A 13,637-nucleotide genomic window follows, 5' to 3' on the forward strand; every position below is an offset into this window, starting at 1 on the left:
TTTGCCAGCTCCCTTTTCCCCAAGTGCTCAGAACCAGCGCTGTGGAAACAGGCGGCATTTCCCAAACTTATTTAAACACGGGACACTTTATGCCGGGGACACCACTGTATCTGGGGAGCTGAGCCCTGCAGAACCACAGCTCAGGGGCGGCTGCAGCCAGATTCTGAAGGAATGGCCCCTCTGGGCCCTGGAGCCTCGGCTCTGACAGCCGCCATTGTGGTCAGTGAGCTCTGCCTTCAGTGCGGTTGAGGGGTCTTTTTATCTTGAGGGTTGTGGAGATGCGGGGGTGTCTGGAATGCACTGGGACCCATGTTGGGGGGTGTTTATAATAAACCGCCAAAGGAGCTCCCAGGCTGCGAGGTAATGAGAGTGCACTGTTTCCATTAGTTTTATAATATTATTATTTAGGCCTGGTAAGGCTGGCAGAGCAGTAGATGATTGCCATGGAGAAGATAGTTTGTTACAGTCCCCAAGAGGAGGGGGGACACTGCGTCCCTGGGGAGGAGGTCACATGGGGAAGCACTGGGGTGGGTCATCTGGAGGCACAGGGATGGGGGCAACTGGGGGACCAGAGCCTTTATTGGAGTTCTAGAGGGAAGGGACAGGCTCAGGAGTAATTTCAGAAGGTTCTAGGGGCTATTCCCGATCAGCTGTACCTGGGTGGTTAGGGCAGGAGGATAGAGAGCCCAATAAAGGTGGTAGGTGGGGGTATGGGCTCAGGATCACTTGGTTTGCATTTGGAAAGTATCTCTAGGAGCTGGCTAACCCCGGGAGGGTCAGCCCTCTAAGGTCGGCAAGGCCCCAGATGTCAAAGTATCAGAACTCAGGAAATAAATGGTGTGATGGATACACGGGCTGTGCCTAGCAGGGGGTACACAGTCCTGTCTTTACGTTTTCATGATGCTGGAGCTAGCACTATGCTTATCTTCATTTTCCAGATGAGGAAACTGAATCCAAGACAGTCAGCTCCACTCCATCTGGCAAATTAAGGCGCTGACCACATCAAGGCTGGTGAAGATATGAGTCACTCACCCACTGGTGGGAGCGCTGGCAGCATCCACTACAGATGCACGTACACATTTCCTACCCCCAGGCAATTCTAATGCTGAGTGTCTGTCCAGCAGAAATGAAAACACAGGTGCATCACAGACATTGACAGGATCGTTCACAGCAGTTTTATTTGTAAAGGCCAAGGGCTGGAAAGCACAGGAAATGACAGGATAATGGGTAAACTAATTCACACAATGGATCACACATGGCTATTAGGATGAATTAAATATCACTGCACATTCTGGATGATGGCCATAATGTTGAACAAAAGGAGAAGGAACAAAAAAGGATACACTCGCATTTCATTATGGGAGGTTCTAGAGCAGGCAAAACCGACCTAAGTGATTGAAGGCATAATGACGGTTGTTATGGTTGGGGGTGGGGGAAGGTGCGGGGGGATGAGAGAGTTTTCTGGGGAAATGGAAATGTTCTCAATTTTGATCTGTGTAGAGGTTGCAGGGGTGTGTGTGTGTGTGTGTGTGTGTGTGCGTGCATATGTATCTTATCTACAAAATCACTGAGCCATACTTCAAAGATTTGTGCACTTTATCATATGTGAGGTACACCTCAGTGTAAAAGCAGCCCATTCTGTAACGCATGTGTGGATTTCGGCTCCTGTTCTCAGAAGGCCCTGTGAGGTCAGGACGCTCACGTTTGGGAAGATAGGGCCTGGCAGTTGGGGCCCAGCCACCGCCTCCCCCCACCCATCAATGGGCTGATTTGCATGCCCTGTTGTGGCCCAGTTGCCTCCCCTGCCTGTGCCCTAAAGCACCTGGAGCACGCCCAACAGAACACTCCCGTCTGCCTCCCTGCTGCTGGCAATGGCCTGGTGGCACCTGGCCCTCCTTCTGATTGGAGACCTCTTGGCAGGTGAGCCCTTCCTGGGCCTGGCTTACCTGGGGGTGGGGTGGGGGACAGCACTGGTTGCAGAGGCCTCCTGCAAGGGAGCAAACTGATGTGAGCCGTGGGAGGATTCTAGAAGGGGCTCTGAGGTGGAGGGGAAAACTGGCTATAGGTGGCTCTGCCCTAGACCTAGGGCAAGTCACTTCTCTGTGTGGGGCTCAGTTTCTCCACTTCTGAATGAGCAGATCACCAGGATCCCTTTGAACTTTGACTCTTTAGGGTCTTAGAAGGGACTAGAACAGGTCACCTTTTGAGTTTTTCACAGGGGAAGCTGGTGTGGGCTGGTCCTCACCTCACGGTGTCTCAGGAACAACCAAACTCCAGGAAAGTCCCCAGCATCCAGGTGCCTGAGGCTGAGCTGATGGGTGGTACAGCCCTGGGACCTTCCTGGAGGGGGTGAGTCTGTAGCCAGGGTGTGGAGGAGCCAGTGTAACCAAGGGGCTAGGGGTCTTCAGGACCCTGAGGGGTAAGAGTAAGCAACAGAAGGAACCAGGGGCCACCATCCCACCTTGTAAACTCTAGGTCCTCCATTGAATACAGATCCTTGGGAACATCCTTGTAAACTCTAGGCCCTCCACTGAATACAGATCCTTGGGCGCTAATAGGGATTTAGGAGTCGCCATCTTGCTACCCTATCCAGTGCCGACGCCATGGCACCAGGTCAGGAGCCCCTCAGGAACAAGAATCATTTGGGAGACTGATGGAGACTTCATGAAGCAGGGGTGGGAGAGAAGGGGCCCAGGCTAGGCCTGAGCAGGTCTGTCTCTCTCAGTCTCTCAGCCAGCTCTGACCCAGCCAGATGTACAGTTGGTCTTCCCAGGCCAAGTGGCCCAACTCTCCTGTATGATCAGCCCTCGCCATGCCACCATTGGGGACCACGGAGTGTCTTGGTACCAGCAGCGAGCAGGGAGCGCCCCCCGCTATCTCCTCTACTACCGTTCAGAGGAGGATCACCACCGCTCCCCAGACATCCCGGATCGTTTCTCAGCAGCCACAGATGCAGCCCACAATGCCGGCATCCTGATCATCAGCCCCGTGCAGCCAGAGGATGATGCAGACTATTACTGCTCTGTGGGCTACCTATCTTAGGGGTGGGGTGTGGGATGAATGCCTCCTGTCTGTCTCCCACTTCTGTCCTCGACCTTAGGCCCCTCTCTAACTTTCTCTGAGCCTTGATGTTCCTCCTCTGTAAAATGGACTAATAATATCTGGCATGTCAACAATGACTATTCTAAGGGCCATGAGATCCCTGCTGAAAAAGTGACTGTGTTTGATCTGGGAAAGTGGAGGAGGGCATTCTGGGGCTTGGTGCAAAAGAGGAAGAACTTGAGACTCTTGGGGCAGGGTCCAGCCTCTCCACTGGTCCCCAGAGGGATCAGATGGGTAGCCTGGCCTTCCTGTGACCCAAGGTACTGGAGGGAGAAAAAAGGAACCAACCCTTGCCACTCCCAGCTCTGCATGGCTGGTTGTGGTCCAATGCTCACTCGGTGACAACTGGGTCCCCATGGAGCCCAGGCTGCTAGGTAGGGGAGGGACAGCCCCTGCCTACTCCTTGATGGGACAGGGAGGCTGGTGACAGGTGTGAGTGTGCGTGTGTGCAGGGCACTCAGAGGCACCTGAGGGCCAGGGTGAAGGGTGCTGAAGACATGCGGGCAGATGACAGGGGCAGAGTGGGCAGCATCCCCCCTCTCGGGAACACGTGTCCTTCTGGTTTCCCATGAGAGGGCTGTGCAGCTCCCCCAACCCGGGGTGGGGGGAGCCGCACATGCAGGTGGGCCCAAAGGCAGCACTGGGGGTGGGGGTAGGCAAGTCTTGCCATCAGAAGCAAAGCTGAGTGTCTGGGAGTGGGGTAGGGGTTCAAGAACACACTCGTCTTCCCCGCCCCTCCTTCCCCTAAGAGGCGCCTCATGCCAGGACGCCATCCCTCAAATACCCTGAGTCTAAAGAGGGTCCGCCTACACTCCCGGCCATCTGGGAGGCCCTCAGCGGGCCCTTCCTCTCCCCTCCGTCTCTGTGGTGGCAGGGTGGGCAGGCAGATGAACCAGGAAGGATGAATCGTTACAGGATCCCTGGACCTAGGAGAGGTGACAGGCTCCACTCTAGGATCCCCTTCTCCTTCTCTTGAAGATCCCAGACGCCCCCAATGTCCCTGGCTTGCCCCCACCTCCAGGAAAAAGGGCAGCGAGTACTGGGCCTCCTGCCTGCGGCAGCCTGTTTCCTCCCCTGCAGTCCTGCCAGCGCCTGCCCAGCTGTTTTCCTCCCAGCCAGGATGCACTTAGGGGCAACTCAGAGCCACTGCGTCGGACTGGAGAGACTCTCCAGATCCCTGTCCTTGAGCTCTAGAGCCAGGAGGGTACGCACGGGGACGCCCGGCGCGACGGGACCACAGAGACGCGTGGACCTCCGCGCGGCCTAGAGCAGTCCCGGAAGTGCCCGCGGGTTGGGGGCGGGGCTCCGGGCTCTCGGGCCGCCACGGGCTCCGCGTCAGCAGCTGCCGGGGAGCGAGGCCGGTCGGCCACGGGTTGGAGCAGCTCAGGTGCAGCCCCGCCCCGCCCACCCGCGGCCCCGCCCCGACCTAGGTGAGCGGCTCCGCCCAGGCCCAGGTGAGTGGCTCCGCATCAGCCAGTGTTCCCACCTGTCCCTCAGGTGGTCCGGGGTGCGGACGTCCCCATTGGTGGGAAGCATGTTGGGGAACCGGCGTCGCCGCCCGGGCGGCGTGTGCTGTTCCGCGGCCGCTGGTGGTCCTCCAGCCGGGAAACCCTCACCGGACCGTGGGTCTGCCTCGTGCCCGGCCCTGTGGGCTCCTAGAGAATGGGGTGATGGGTGCTGGAGGAGCCGGGAAGGCCCGAGGGAGGTGGAAAACATGGGGTTCCATACCTTTGGCTTTTCGATCCAAAAACGTTTAAAACATCGTTGCGACTGTAAGGATTGCCAACTTTTTCAACAGAGTGGAGACTTAAGGGTGTACGTGGTACTTAGTGGGAATGGAAAACTCCTAAGGAGGAAACCTTGGAAACACCGTGATTTAACAGGTGGGTGGAAGAAGAGTTGCAGTCCACAGATATCAAGAAGGAGGGATCTAAGGGCGTGACAACTGGGGGCGGGGGGTACCTTTCAGAAACCAAGGGAATAAAGTGGGGGTGTGGGAGTGGGGGTGCTTTGTCCAGCAAGCTCAAAGCCTTGAGGCATCCAGGTAAGCAAGGTGGGTTTAATAAAGGGGCGGGCCCATGTTGTCACATCTTCCAGTTTATCAAGAGAAAGCCAGAAACCTACTGAGTTTTCCATATTGGCAGCAAAGTCAAACAAAAAGGAAAAGCCCAACTCTTTTGAGAGCCAGACAAAACGTGTCTGTGGCGGAATCCCCAGGCTGCCAGCTTGCAACCTCTAAAATGAAGGGTTTGGAGAAGGAGGTATTGGTGAGCAGTGCCAGAGGGTGGGGGAGCGAGGGCTGAGAGGAGAGGGATTGGCAGTAAGGAGGTCATTGGACGCTGGAGCTGAGTGCTGGAGTTCCAGCTGAAATTGGAAACTCGAAATCACACAGTCGCATGATTTTCCTTGGCAACATTGAACATTTTAGGAGGAATGGGTAGAGAAGGAATTAGTGGCTGGTTGCAGAAGGGCAAGTTGGTGAGGGATGTGATGCTGGTCAGAGAGTTGGCGGAAGTGATGTCTGTCGTTAGACCCACTGCAGATGGAGAGGGTCTCAGCCACCCGGGCACAGGCAGAGCTAGATGAGGAGTTAGCTATGATGAGGCAAGTGGGAGAACTGGGAGGGCTGGAGACTGTGGGCGCTGAAGAGGAGGTAAAGAAGGAGCAAAGAAGACTCATTAAAGTGGCTGAAAATTCATTTAAACATATTTCCAAATAGAAATGGGATCCATCGTGACTATTCCAATTAATTTAGTGTGTTTTTCTTTTGAGCCAATTACTGCCTAAGCTTCAGGGAAGGAATAATAGTACCTTTGTATAGATTTGTGAGGATTAAATGAGATCTGTTTGTAAAGGCCTAGCAGTGCCTAGCACAGAGCAGGTAGATGATCAAGAAGCATGAGCTGTCATCATTATGGTACCTGGGGAGTTTCCCTTTAGCTGCACACATGTTTCTGGATGGGGTCCTGAGGGGCTCCCTCAGGGGCCACCACACCACAGGGATGGGGGACCAAGTGGGAGTGTTCCAGCCCCCTTCTTTTTTCCTACAAAAACACCCCCTCCAACTGGAGCAGTCATGCTTTTGTATGTTTTATTTATTTATATCTCCCAGAGAATTAACTTTTTTTTTGAGTAAAAAGTTCAAGTGTGACAGTCATTTCTAGCACAAAACCAGATGGCTTTTCCTCCATTCAGTCATCTAGTAATTCAACAGATGTGTGTGTAGAGATTGCCCTGTTGTGCTGGGGGCTGGGGCTTCCAAATTGAAGAAGCACAGGACTCACCCTGAGGAGCTCACAGGCAGTGGTGGGGAGGGTCCTGTCAGCCCACGTTTGCCAAGGTGGCAACTGCTTGGTGGCCCACAGGCCCTGTGCACCGTGGGCCACCAGGGGCTGTGCCTGATTTCATCAGTCTGCTGGTGAAGAGAAGAGGGAACATTTGGAGTGAGTCTGGGAGGATGAGCCGGTGGAGTCTGAGAAGAGGGAGGGACCTGGTAGGCGGAGGAAACAGCAGAGCAAATGAGTTGTTGAGCTGGAAGGTTAGGGGTGTGTGAAAGGAGAGGCAGGGGTGGGCTGGAAGGGCCTATGAAGGAACTGAGCTGTCCCAAGATCCTAGGAAAAGAAGTGACACGGCCAGGCCTGTGCTTTGGGTCTCTGTCACTGGTGCCGATGTAGAGAGCAGAGCAGAGGAAGGCGTGGAAGTTGGAGGTACGTAGCCAGTTGGGAGGTGAGTATTGAAATAATGTCATGGGGTTGCACTGAGGCCTGAGCTGCAGAATGGCAGCCAGGACAGAGAGGCAGAGACCCCTTCAGTAAAGCCCCTGGAAGTGGACAGGACAGGACAGGACAGGACATGTGGGTGAGAGAGGAAGGTTTAGGCTGACTCCCAGCATTCTTGGCTGGGGCACCGGAAGGGAGAAAGTGTTCTCTCTCTCTCTCTCTCTCTCTCTCTCTCTTTCCCCGCCCCACTCCCTCTCTCCTCCCCCCTCCCCCCCTCACTGCCCCCAACAAAACCCCACCGCTGACACCTTCCAGTAGTCGGGATATTGCTCCTTCTCCACATGGCTCCGCTTCCTGCTCTAGCCCACCTTTCTGAACATCCTCAGCCTTTAGAGTGGACACCATACTGCGGTGCTTGATCCTGTATTTTCTGTCTTTTTTGCAGTTGTTTCTGATAAATCAAACTTCTCTAACTCGGTGGGGATCATCTCAAGTGCAATATTGTTCCTTATACTTATTTTGTCGTATCTACCATTGTTTCGGGGAGGAGGCCTGTGTTTGGTATGTACTTGACTGCCAGCTTGACGATGTTCCTTGTTTCCTTTTCAGATTGTAAGAAAAGTAAGAGTGCCCCGAAGAACGTCTTTCAAGAAATATAGTTGTTGGGGGTGATACTAGATCCACAATGGAGGTTCCCCCAGCAGCCAAGCTTGGGGAGACCTTTGTGTTTGAAGATGGGTTAGAGATGCACCGAGATCTCTTCCCAGAGGAGGACCTGGGGGACTCATTCCTTCAGGAAAGAGGTTTAGAGCAAATGGCTGTCATCTATAAGGAGATCCCTCTCGGGGAGCCAGACGAGGAACACGATGACTACGGGGGGAATTTCAGTCTGTGCGCGAGCCCTGTTCAGCATCAGAGTCTTTCCCAAGTAAACAAACCTCAGGATGATGAGCTATTTGGCCCAGCCTTCCTCCAGAAATCAGACCTTAGTATGTGTCAGTTACTCCATGGCGAAGAAGAACCCAGTAAACATGACTGTGACCTAGTAGGGAGAGGGGACTCGGGACCGAATGACCCTCACAGAACGGCACAGCCACCGAAACCCTATGCGTGTCGGGAATGCGGGAAGGCCTTCAGCCAGAGTTCGCACCTGCTCAGACACCTAGTGATCCACACCGGGGAGAAGCCCTACGAGTGCTGCGAGTGCGGGAAGGCCTTCAGCCAGAGCTCGCACCTGCTCCGACACCAGATCATCCACACCGGGGAGAAGCCCTATGAGTGCCCGGAGTGTGGGAAAGCCTTTCGCCAGAGCTCGGCCCTCACACAACATCAGAAAACCCACACTGGGAAGAGACCCTATGAATGCAGGGAATGTGGGAAGGATTTCAGCCGGAGCTCAAGTCTCAGAAAACACGAGAGAATCCATACCGGAGAGAAACCTTATCAGTGTAAGGAATGTGGCAAATCCTTCAACCAGAGTTCGGGCCTGAGCCAGCATCGCAAAATCCACACCCTGAAGAAACCTCACGAGTGCGATCTCTGCGGGAAAGCCTTTTGTCACCGGTCCCACCTCATTCGGCACCAGAGGATTCACACGGGGAAGAAACCGTACAAATGTGAAGAGTGCGGGAAGGCCTTCAGCCAGAGCTCCAACCTCATTGAGCATCGGAAGACCCACACCGGGGAGAAACCTTACAAGTGCCATAAGTGCGGGAAGGCCTTCAGCCAGAGCTCCTCCCTCATCGAGCACCAGCGGATCCACACCGGGGAGAAGCCTTACGAGTGCGGCCAGTGCGGGAAGGCCTTCTGCCACAGCTCTGCGCTGATTCAGCACCAGAGAATCCACACTGGGAAGAAACCCTATGCGTGCAACGAGTGTGGCAAAGCCTTCCGGCACAGGTCGGCCCTCATCGAACATTATAAAACCCATACCAGAGAGAAACCCTACGAGTGTAACAAATGTGGCAAGTCCTTCAGGGGGAGCTCACACCTCATTCGGCATCAGAAAATCCACGCTGGGGAGAAGCTCTAGGAGGAGCAGCTCACGCCAAAGCTTGAAAGCCTTTCTCAGACAGAGCCTGCACCTGGTCACTTTGCCTGCAAGGCCCCACCCACCTTCCAGATAACAGTGCTGAACCTGGGTGCTCCTGAACACCTACAACAGCGGCAAGACCCCCTCGTGGCCAGGAGCCCTGGGGGCAGTGGGCTTACCGAGTGAGAGGCGGGGGTGGAGGGTAGGAGGCTGCCAGAGTGGCTGTGCGCCTGAGAAGGGCCTTCTCATTCTCACATTTGGCTTCCAAGCCTGTGAAGTTCAGTGTTTCCCTCTGTTCCAGAATCCAGAGGGGGAATAAATGTAAGGAGGGAGAAAGCTGAGTTAAACCCGTGAAAATGTCAGGTGAGAACTCTTCGACATCAGGCTACAGTCTGGCACTTTTAGAAGAAGTAACAATTCTCACAGTCCAAATTAGCTGAAGAAAAAATGAATCCAAAAAGTAGTTACCTCACCACAAAATGGAATCTTCTGCCTGGCCTGGACGCTGGTGGAGAACAGGGTATGGAACAGAGAGTCTGGAAGGACTGGGTCTGGAACTGAGGGTGAGGGTGTGAGGCCCTGATGTGGTCCTTTAATCTGGGTCTGTGGTGGAGTGAGAGCAGCCTCTCTCCCAGCGGAGTAGGGGTTCAGTTGGTGCCCAGCTCTGACTCAGCCCAGGCCCAAGGCAGAGCGCCCTCTGGGAGTGGGCCCTCCAAGACCCAGGGCTCCCGAGACCTCAGCGTGTCTTGGACATCAGCAGCAGGCGCAGCTCCAGGCTGGCAGCTCTGCAGCCTCTGGAGCCTCTGCACCTTCCAGCGTGGGGTCAGGCGGGGGTAGAGGGGATGCCGGAAGCAGGGTGATTCAGTCAGAGGTCCAGACCTCTGGGTCCAGGTCTCGGTTCTGTCCCTCCTACCTCTGTGACCTTGAGGAAGCCCCAAGGCTCCACTTTCCTATCTGTGAAACGGGGATGGTGGGGCCTGGCCATGAACTTCTCAGGACTGGCGCAAGGCTTGCATTCAGAATGAGGCCACATACAAAAGTGCTTTGGCAACTGGTGATTGAGTGTGGGTGCCGCACTGGAGACACTGTCCCTGAAACCTGGAGAGACATCCCGTCTGGTCCCTGAAATGGCAGAGCTTGCAGCAGGCCCTCACTAACCCAGGCTTTCCCATACTCCCTCAGGCTTGCCGCCCGGGCTGGGGGCGCCCCGTTTGTCCTACATGCAGATGTTTCCTGGGGGCCATCCTGAGCCGCCCTGCAGTGGCAGTGCAGTCTGTGTCCCTGCATGTCTCTCTGTCTTCCTCCTGCCAGCTGGTGTTCAGCCGGGGGTGGGTCCCATGTGGACCAGTCGTGGGCATCCCCAGAAGGGGGTGGGGCTCAGTGGTGTGTTTTTACAGCTCCCAGGCAGTTATGTGTCCCCACACACACCCCAGCCATTATGTGTCCCCACACACGCCCAGGCCATGAGCCCTGTGCTGGGCACCATGCAGCCCCAGCACCTCCCAAATGTCAGGCCAGCTTGCCTGGACTGAGGAGAGCTTGAAGGTGGCCATTGCCTCTTAGTCCCCCAGGAGTGGGCTCTGGCAGGGACGCTGCAGGGTCTGGCTAGTTGGTAATTGTCCTGGGCCCTTAGGCCTTCGGGTGGCCCTGGGAATCATTGTACTGGTTCCCCCCCCCGCCCCCCCCCCCGCCCCAGGCTTCTCAGCTAGTGTGGGAGGAGGCAGTCTGAGCTATTTTGAAGTTTTCCAAACATTATGGCTGGAATCACATGAATGCATTGGGGTGAAGCTGGTAATTTCAGCTCATCAGAAGCTCAGCTTGGCCATTATGCGTAATTGGATGAATAAAATGGGAGAGCCATAGTTGTTACTGAGTAAGTGGGGCTCGAGAGCCAGAGATTCGATTTTATTATTAAACAAAAAAATTATTTTAATGCTCTAACCAACTAAGCTCTCCGGCCAAGGCAGTTGCCAGAGATTTTAAAAGGACTGGTCTGGTGGCTGGGACATCACTTCTCTCCAGGTCCGCCCTCTGCTGTGTGAGTGTGTGAGACGTTAAACTGCCCCCCCACCCCAGGGGCCCCCAGGACCTGCTTCTCCACCTGCCAGCTGTGGCGCCTGGGCACTGTCGTCATTTACCAAGAGAGGGGAGAGAATGCTGAGACCCCTGCTTGGTGCAGGTGACAGCAGCCACCCTGCCCCCACCTACCTCCTTGGCGCCCCTCTCCCCTTGTCCCTGGCAGGCGGTCATCTGTTTCCTTCCACATCCTTCTGGAAAAGGCGCAAGATTTACAGGACCTGAAGAGAAACCAGAGCATTCCTTCCACATCCTTCCTACACCAGAACCAAACTGAATTTTTTTAAAGCATCACTTTGCACATGTCACTACTCCCTTCAAAACCAGCCTTCCGGGGCTTTTCTGCACACAGAGCCCTGTTTCAGCCGACCCTCCTCCACCCTCCCTAAGCAAGCCGCACGGAGTTGGAGTTCGTGCGGCCTCTGTCCTTCTCAACTCGCTCCCAGCTTCTCCCAACTCCTCTTATGCTGTTCTCGTGTCTTGGAATTTGCACTTTCTCGTCCTCCCCCACCTGTCTCCTTTCTTCCTTTTGATGGTTAATGTAACGCAGGATAAAAACCCCTTTCTGAAGGGTTGACGGAGTTTCAAATACGGTGAGACCAGGAACCTCTCACCTTTGGAAGTGTGAGTGGAACCTAGTTCCTTCTGTTCACTTTCTTTCGCTGTTCCATGATGTTTGAATTCCTTCCATTTGATTTAGGTCCTCAGCGTAATGTTGTGAGACATTGCCCTGGTGACGGTCTAATCGTCCTTGAGTTTAGTCGTTTCTGTCGTCTTTCTTTTTCTCGTGGCAGATGTTGGGTGTTGTAAAAGTCCAACTCTTGATTTTGTTTACTAACCATTGTGTCAAAGTATATGTATTCTCTTCTGTTTTCTTTTTTTTTGGCTTAATGTTTTGTTTCTAAGATTAATTATTAGCTAATCATATTTTTAATGTTTCTGGCAAATGTGGGTACTTTGGTCTACAGTTTTTTTTCTTACAGTTATAGCCTTTTCTGCACTCAAGTTGGACATGTGGTATTTTCTGTTATTATATTAGGAATTTCCTTTTGACCTAAATGTTATTACTTTTCATATTCCCAAGTGTTGAATGCTTAAGTCATTGTTATTTCTTACTGTATTGTGGTGTCAACGTTTCGAAGTATCCATAGAACTTTGTTGGGCCTGAGTATATTATCAGTTTTTATAAAGCATTTGTGTACTCTCGAGAAATGTGTTCTTACTCCATCAGTTCTATTTGTTAAGACAGTTTTTAAACTATTTTACTCAAACTCATATTTTCTCTGGCTTTTGCTTACTTCGGAGTTCTGAGCCTGGGGTCCATGGATGGCCTAGGAGCCTGTGAGCACACGGGGCTTTTAAAGACTGGGGACCCCTAGGGACCGAATAAAGCTCTGTGGGTATACATGTATGAATAAATCATTCTGGGAGAGGGGTCTGTAGCATTACTCACATTTTTCAAGGGCTCTGCAACCCCAAAATAGTTAAGAACACTCATTTACTTGATCTAATTGCAGTGAGATTTTATGTTTTTTTCTTTATGTATTTCTGTTCCCCTTTAATTTCGGTTCCTCTTCTACGCGCGTGGTGTTGCTGTGTTACCACACAATTACCGCAGCTCTTTTTGGAGACACAGGCAAGGTGTACATTGTCCGGAAGTACCGTGGTACTTGGGGTCCGTGTATTTACGGTGACCTGTGGAAAAACTGTGCCTTTCGCTGCCTTCTTTGCCTCTTGTACTGCTTCTGGCTCACACTTCTCTTTTCCAGACCCCTTAATGGAGGCCCTTTGCTTTTCTTGATTCGCATTTGCATGAGAGTTTATTTAGCTCAGCATTTTAATTTTTAAATTTGTGTATATATTTTGCTATATCTCTGTAACTTATAAATACCAAATTGTCAATTTTTATTTTCTGATTCTTTCTGTAATTCTTTGTTCTTGTGTAAGAAGTTCTGTTGTTAACATTATTGTTTAGAGTAAGGCATAATTTTTATTTTAATGTTTTCATATTTGCTAACTCATCCAACCCCGAAAGGCCATGCTCGTTCAGGTGTGGAGTGTCATTTCTGGGCAGACTGGGAGTCTGCCATTGGGCGCACCTGTGCCGCCTTACCTTCCTCAGGGCCAGGCTCCGTCCCGAGCCCGCTCTTCAAGTCACAGCCCCCGGTTGCCATGGCCTTGGCTGTGATGGGAGGAATTAAAACACCTCACAGCCTGTGTGGCCCTGAGAACTAACGAAAACAAACCTGTGTGGCAAACTTGAGGGCATAGATGACTATCACACTATAAATACTTGGAAATATTGAACTTTCTGTTCTGACTCCTGAAGTTCTTTGGACATAACTGAAAACATTACCTTGTGCTTTGCTTTTTAGCAAATACTACCAGATGAAGCAAAGAATTAGGCATCACAGATCCACACCCCTCCCAGAGTGACCCCACAGTCATTTGAAGAGAAGTGAGGACCCTGATCTTACACCCCCCACCTCCCCTCACCTGTCTGTCCCAGGCCAGTTCCCCCCAACTTCCCCCTTTCTCCCCTAACCCCCTCCTGTGGGGGAAGGGTGTAACTGAAAAGGTTCAAGAAGCTCGTGGCTTGTGGCCACTCCATTACAGGTAGGGAAGCAGAGGCCAATGATTTACCAAAAGTGTGGCAATTTGTGTCAGCTTTACCCAGAAGTCGTGGGGAAGAACGGTTCTGGATGCCA

General features: G+C 52.9%; 2 protein-coding genes across 2 annotated transcripts; both read left to right on the top strand.

Moving 5' to 3' along the window:
• The first annotated feature begins 1,809 nt into the window (after positions 1-1,809).
• On the top strand, positions 1,810-3,197 carry VPREB3 (V-set pre-B cell surrogate light chain 3). The gene is made up of 2 exons (XM_045819896.1): positions 1,810-1,920; positions 2,726-3,197. The coding sequence occupies exons 1-2, from the start codon at positions 1,872-1,874 to the stop codon at positions 3,040-3,042; spliced, it is 366 nt and encodes a 121-aa protein (XP_045675852.1). The 5' UTR covers positions 1,810-1,871; the 3' UTR covers positions 3,043-3,197.
• A 1,256-nt stretch (positions 3,198-4,453) lies between these two features.
• On the top strand, positions 4,454-12,137 carry ZNF70 (zinc finger protein 70). The gene is made up of 3 exons (XM_045819914.1): positions 4,454-4,556; positions 4,901-4,985; positions 7,431-12,137. Exon 3 carries the CDS (start codon positions 7,507-7,509, stop codon positions 8,851-8,853), a length of 1,347 nt encoding a protein of 448 aa, XP_045675870.1. The 5' UTR covers positions 4,454-4,556; positions 4,901-4,985; positions 7,431-7,506; the 3' UTR covers positions 8,854-12,137.
• Positions 12,138-13,637: the final 1,500 nt, after the last annotated feature.

The sequence above is a fragment of the Phyllostomus hastatus genome, unplaced genomic scaffold (genome assembly GCF_019186645.2).
Source record: "Phyllostomus hastatus isolate PE091 unplaced genomic scaffold, TTU_PhHast_1.1 phas_scaffold_387, whole genome shotgun sequence".
NCBI classification, from domain to species: domain Eukaryota; kingdom Metazoa; phylum Chordata; class Mammalia; order Chiroptera; family Phyllostomidae; genus Phyllostomus; species Phyllostomus hastatus.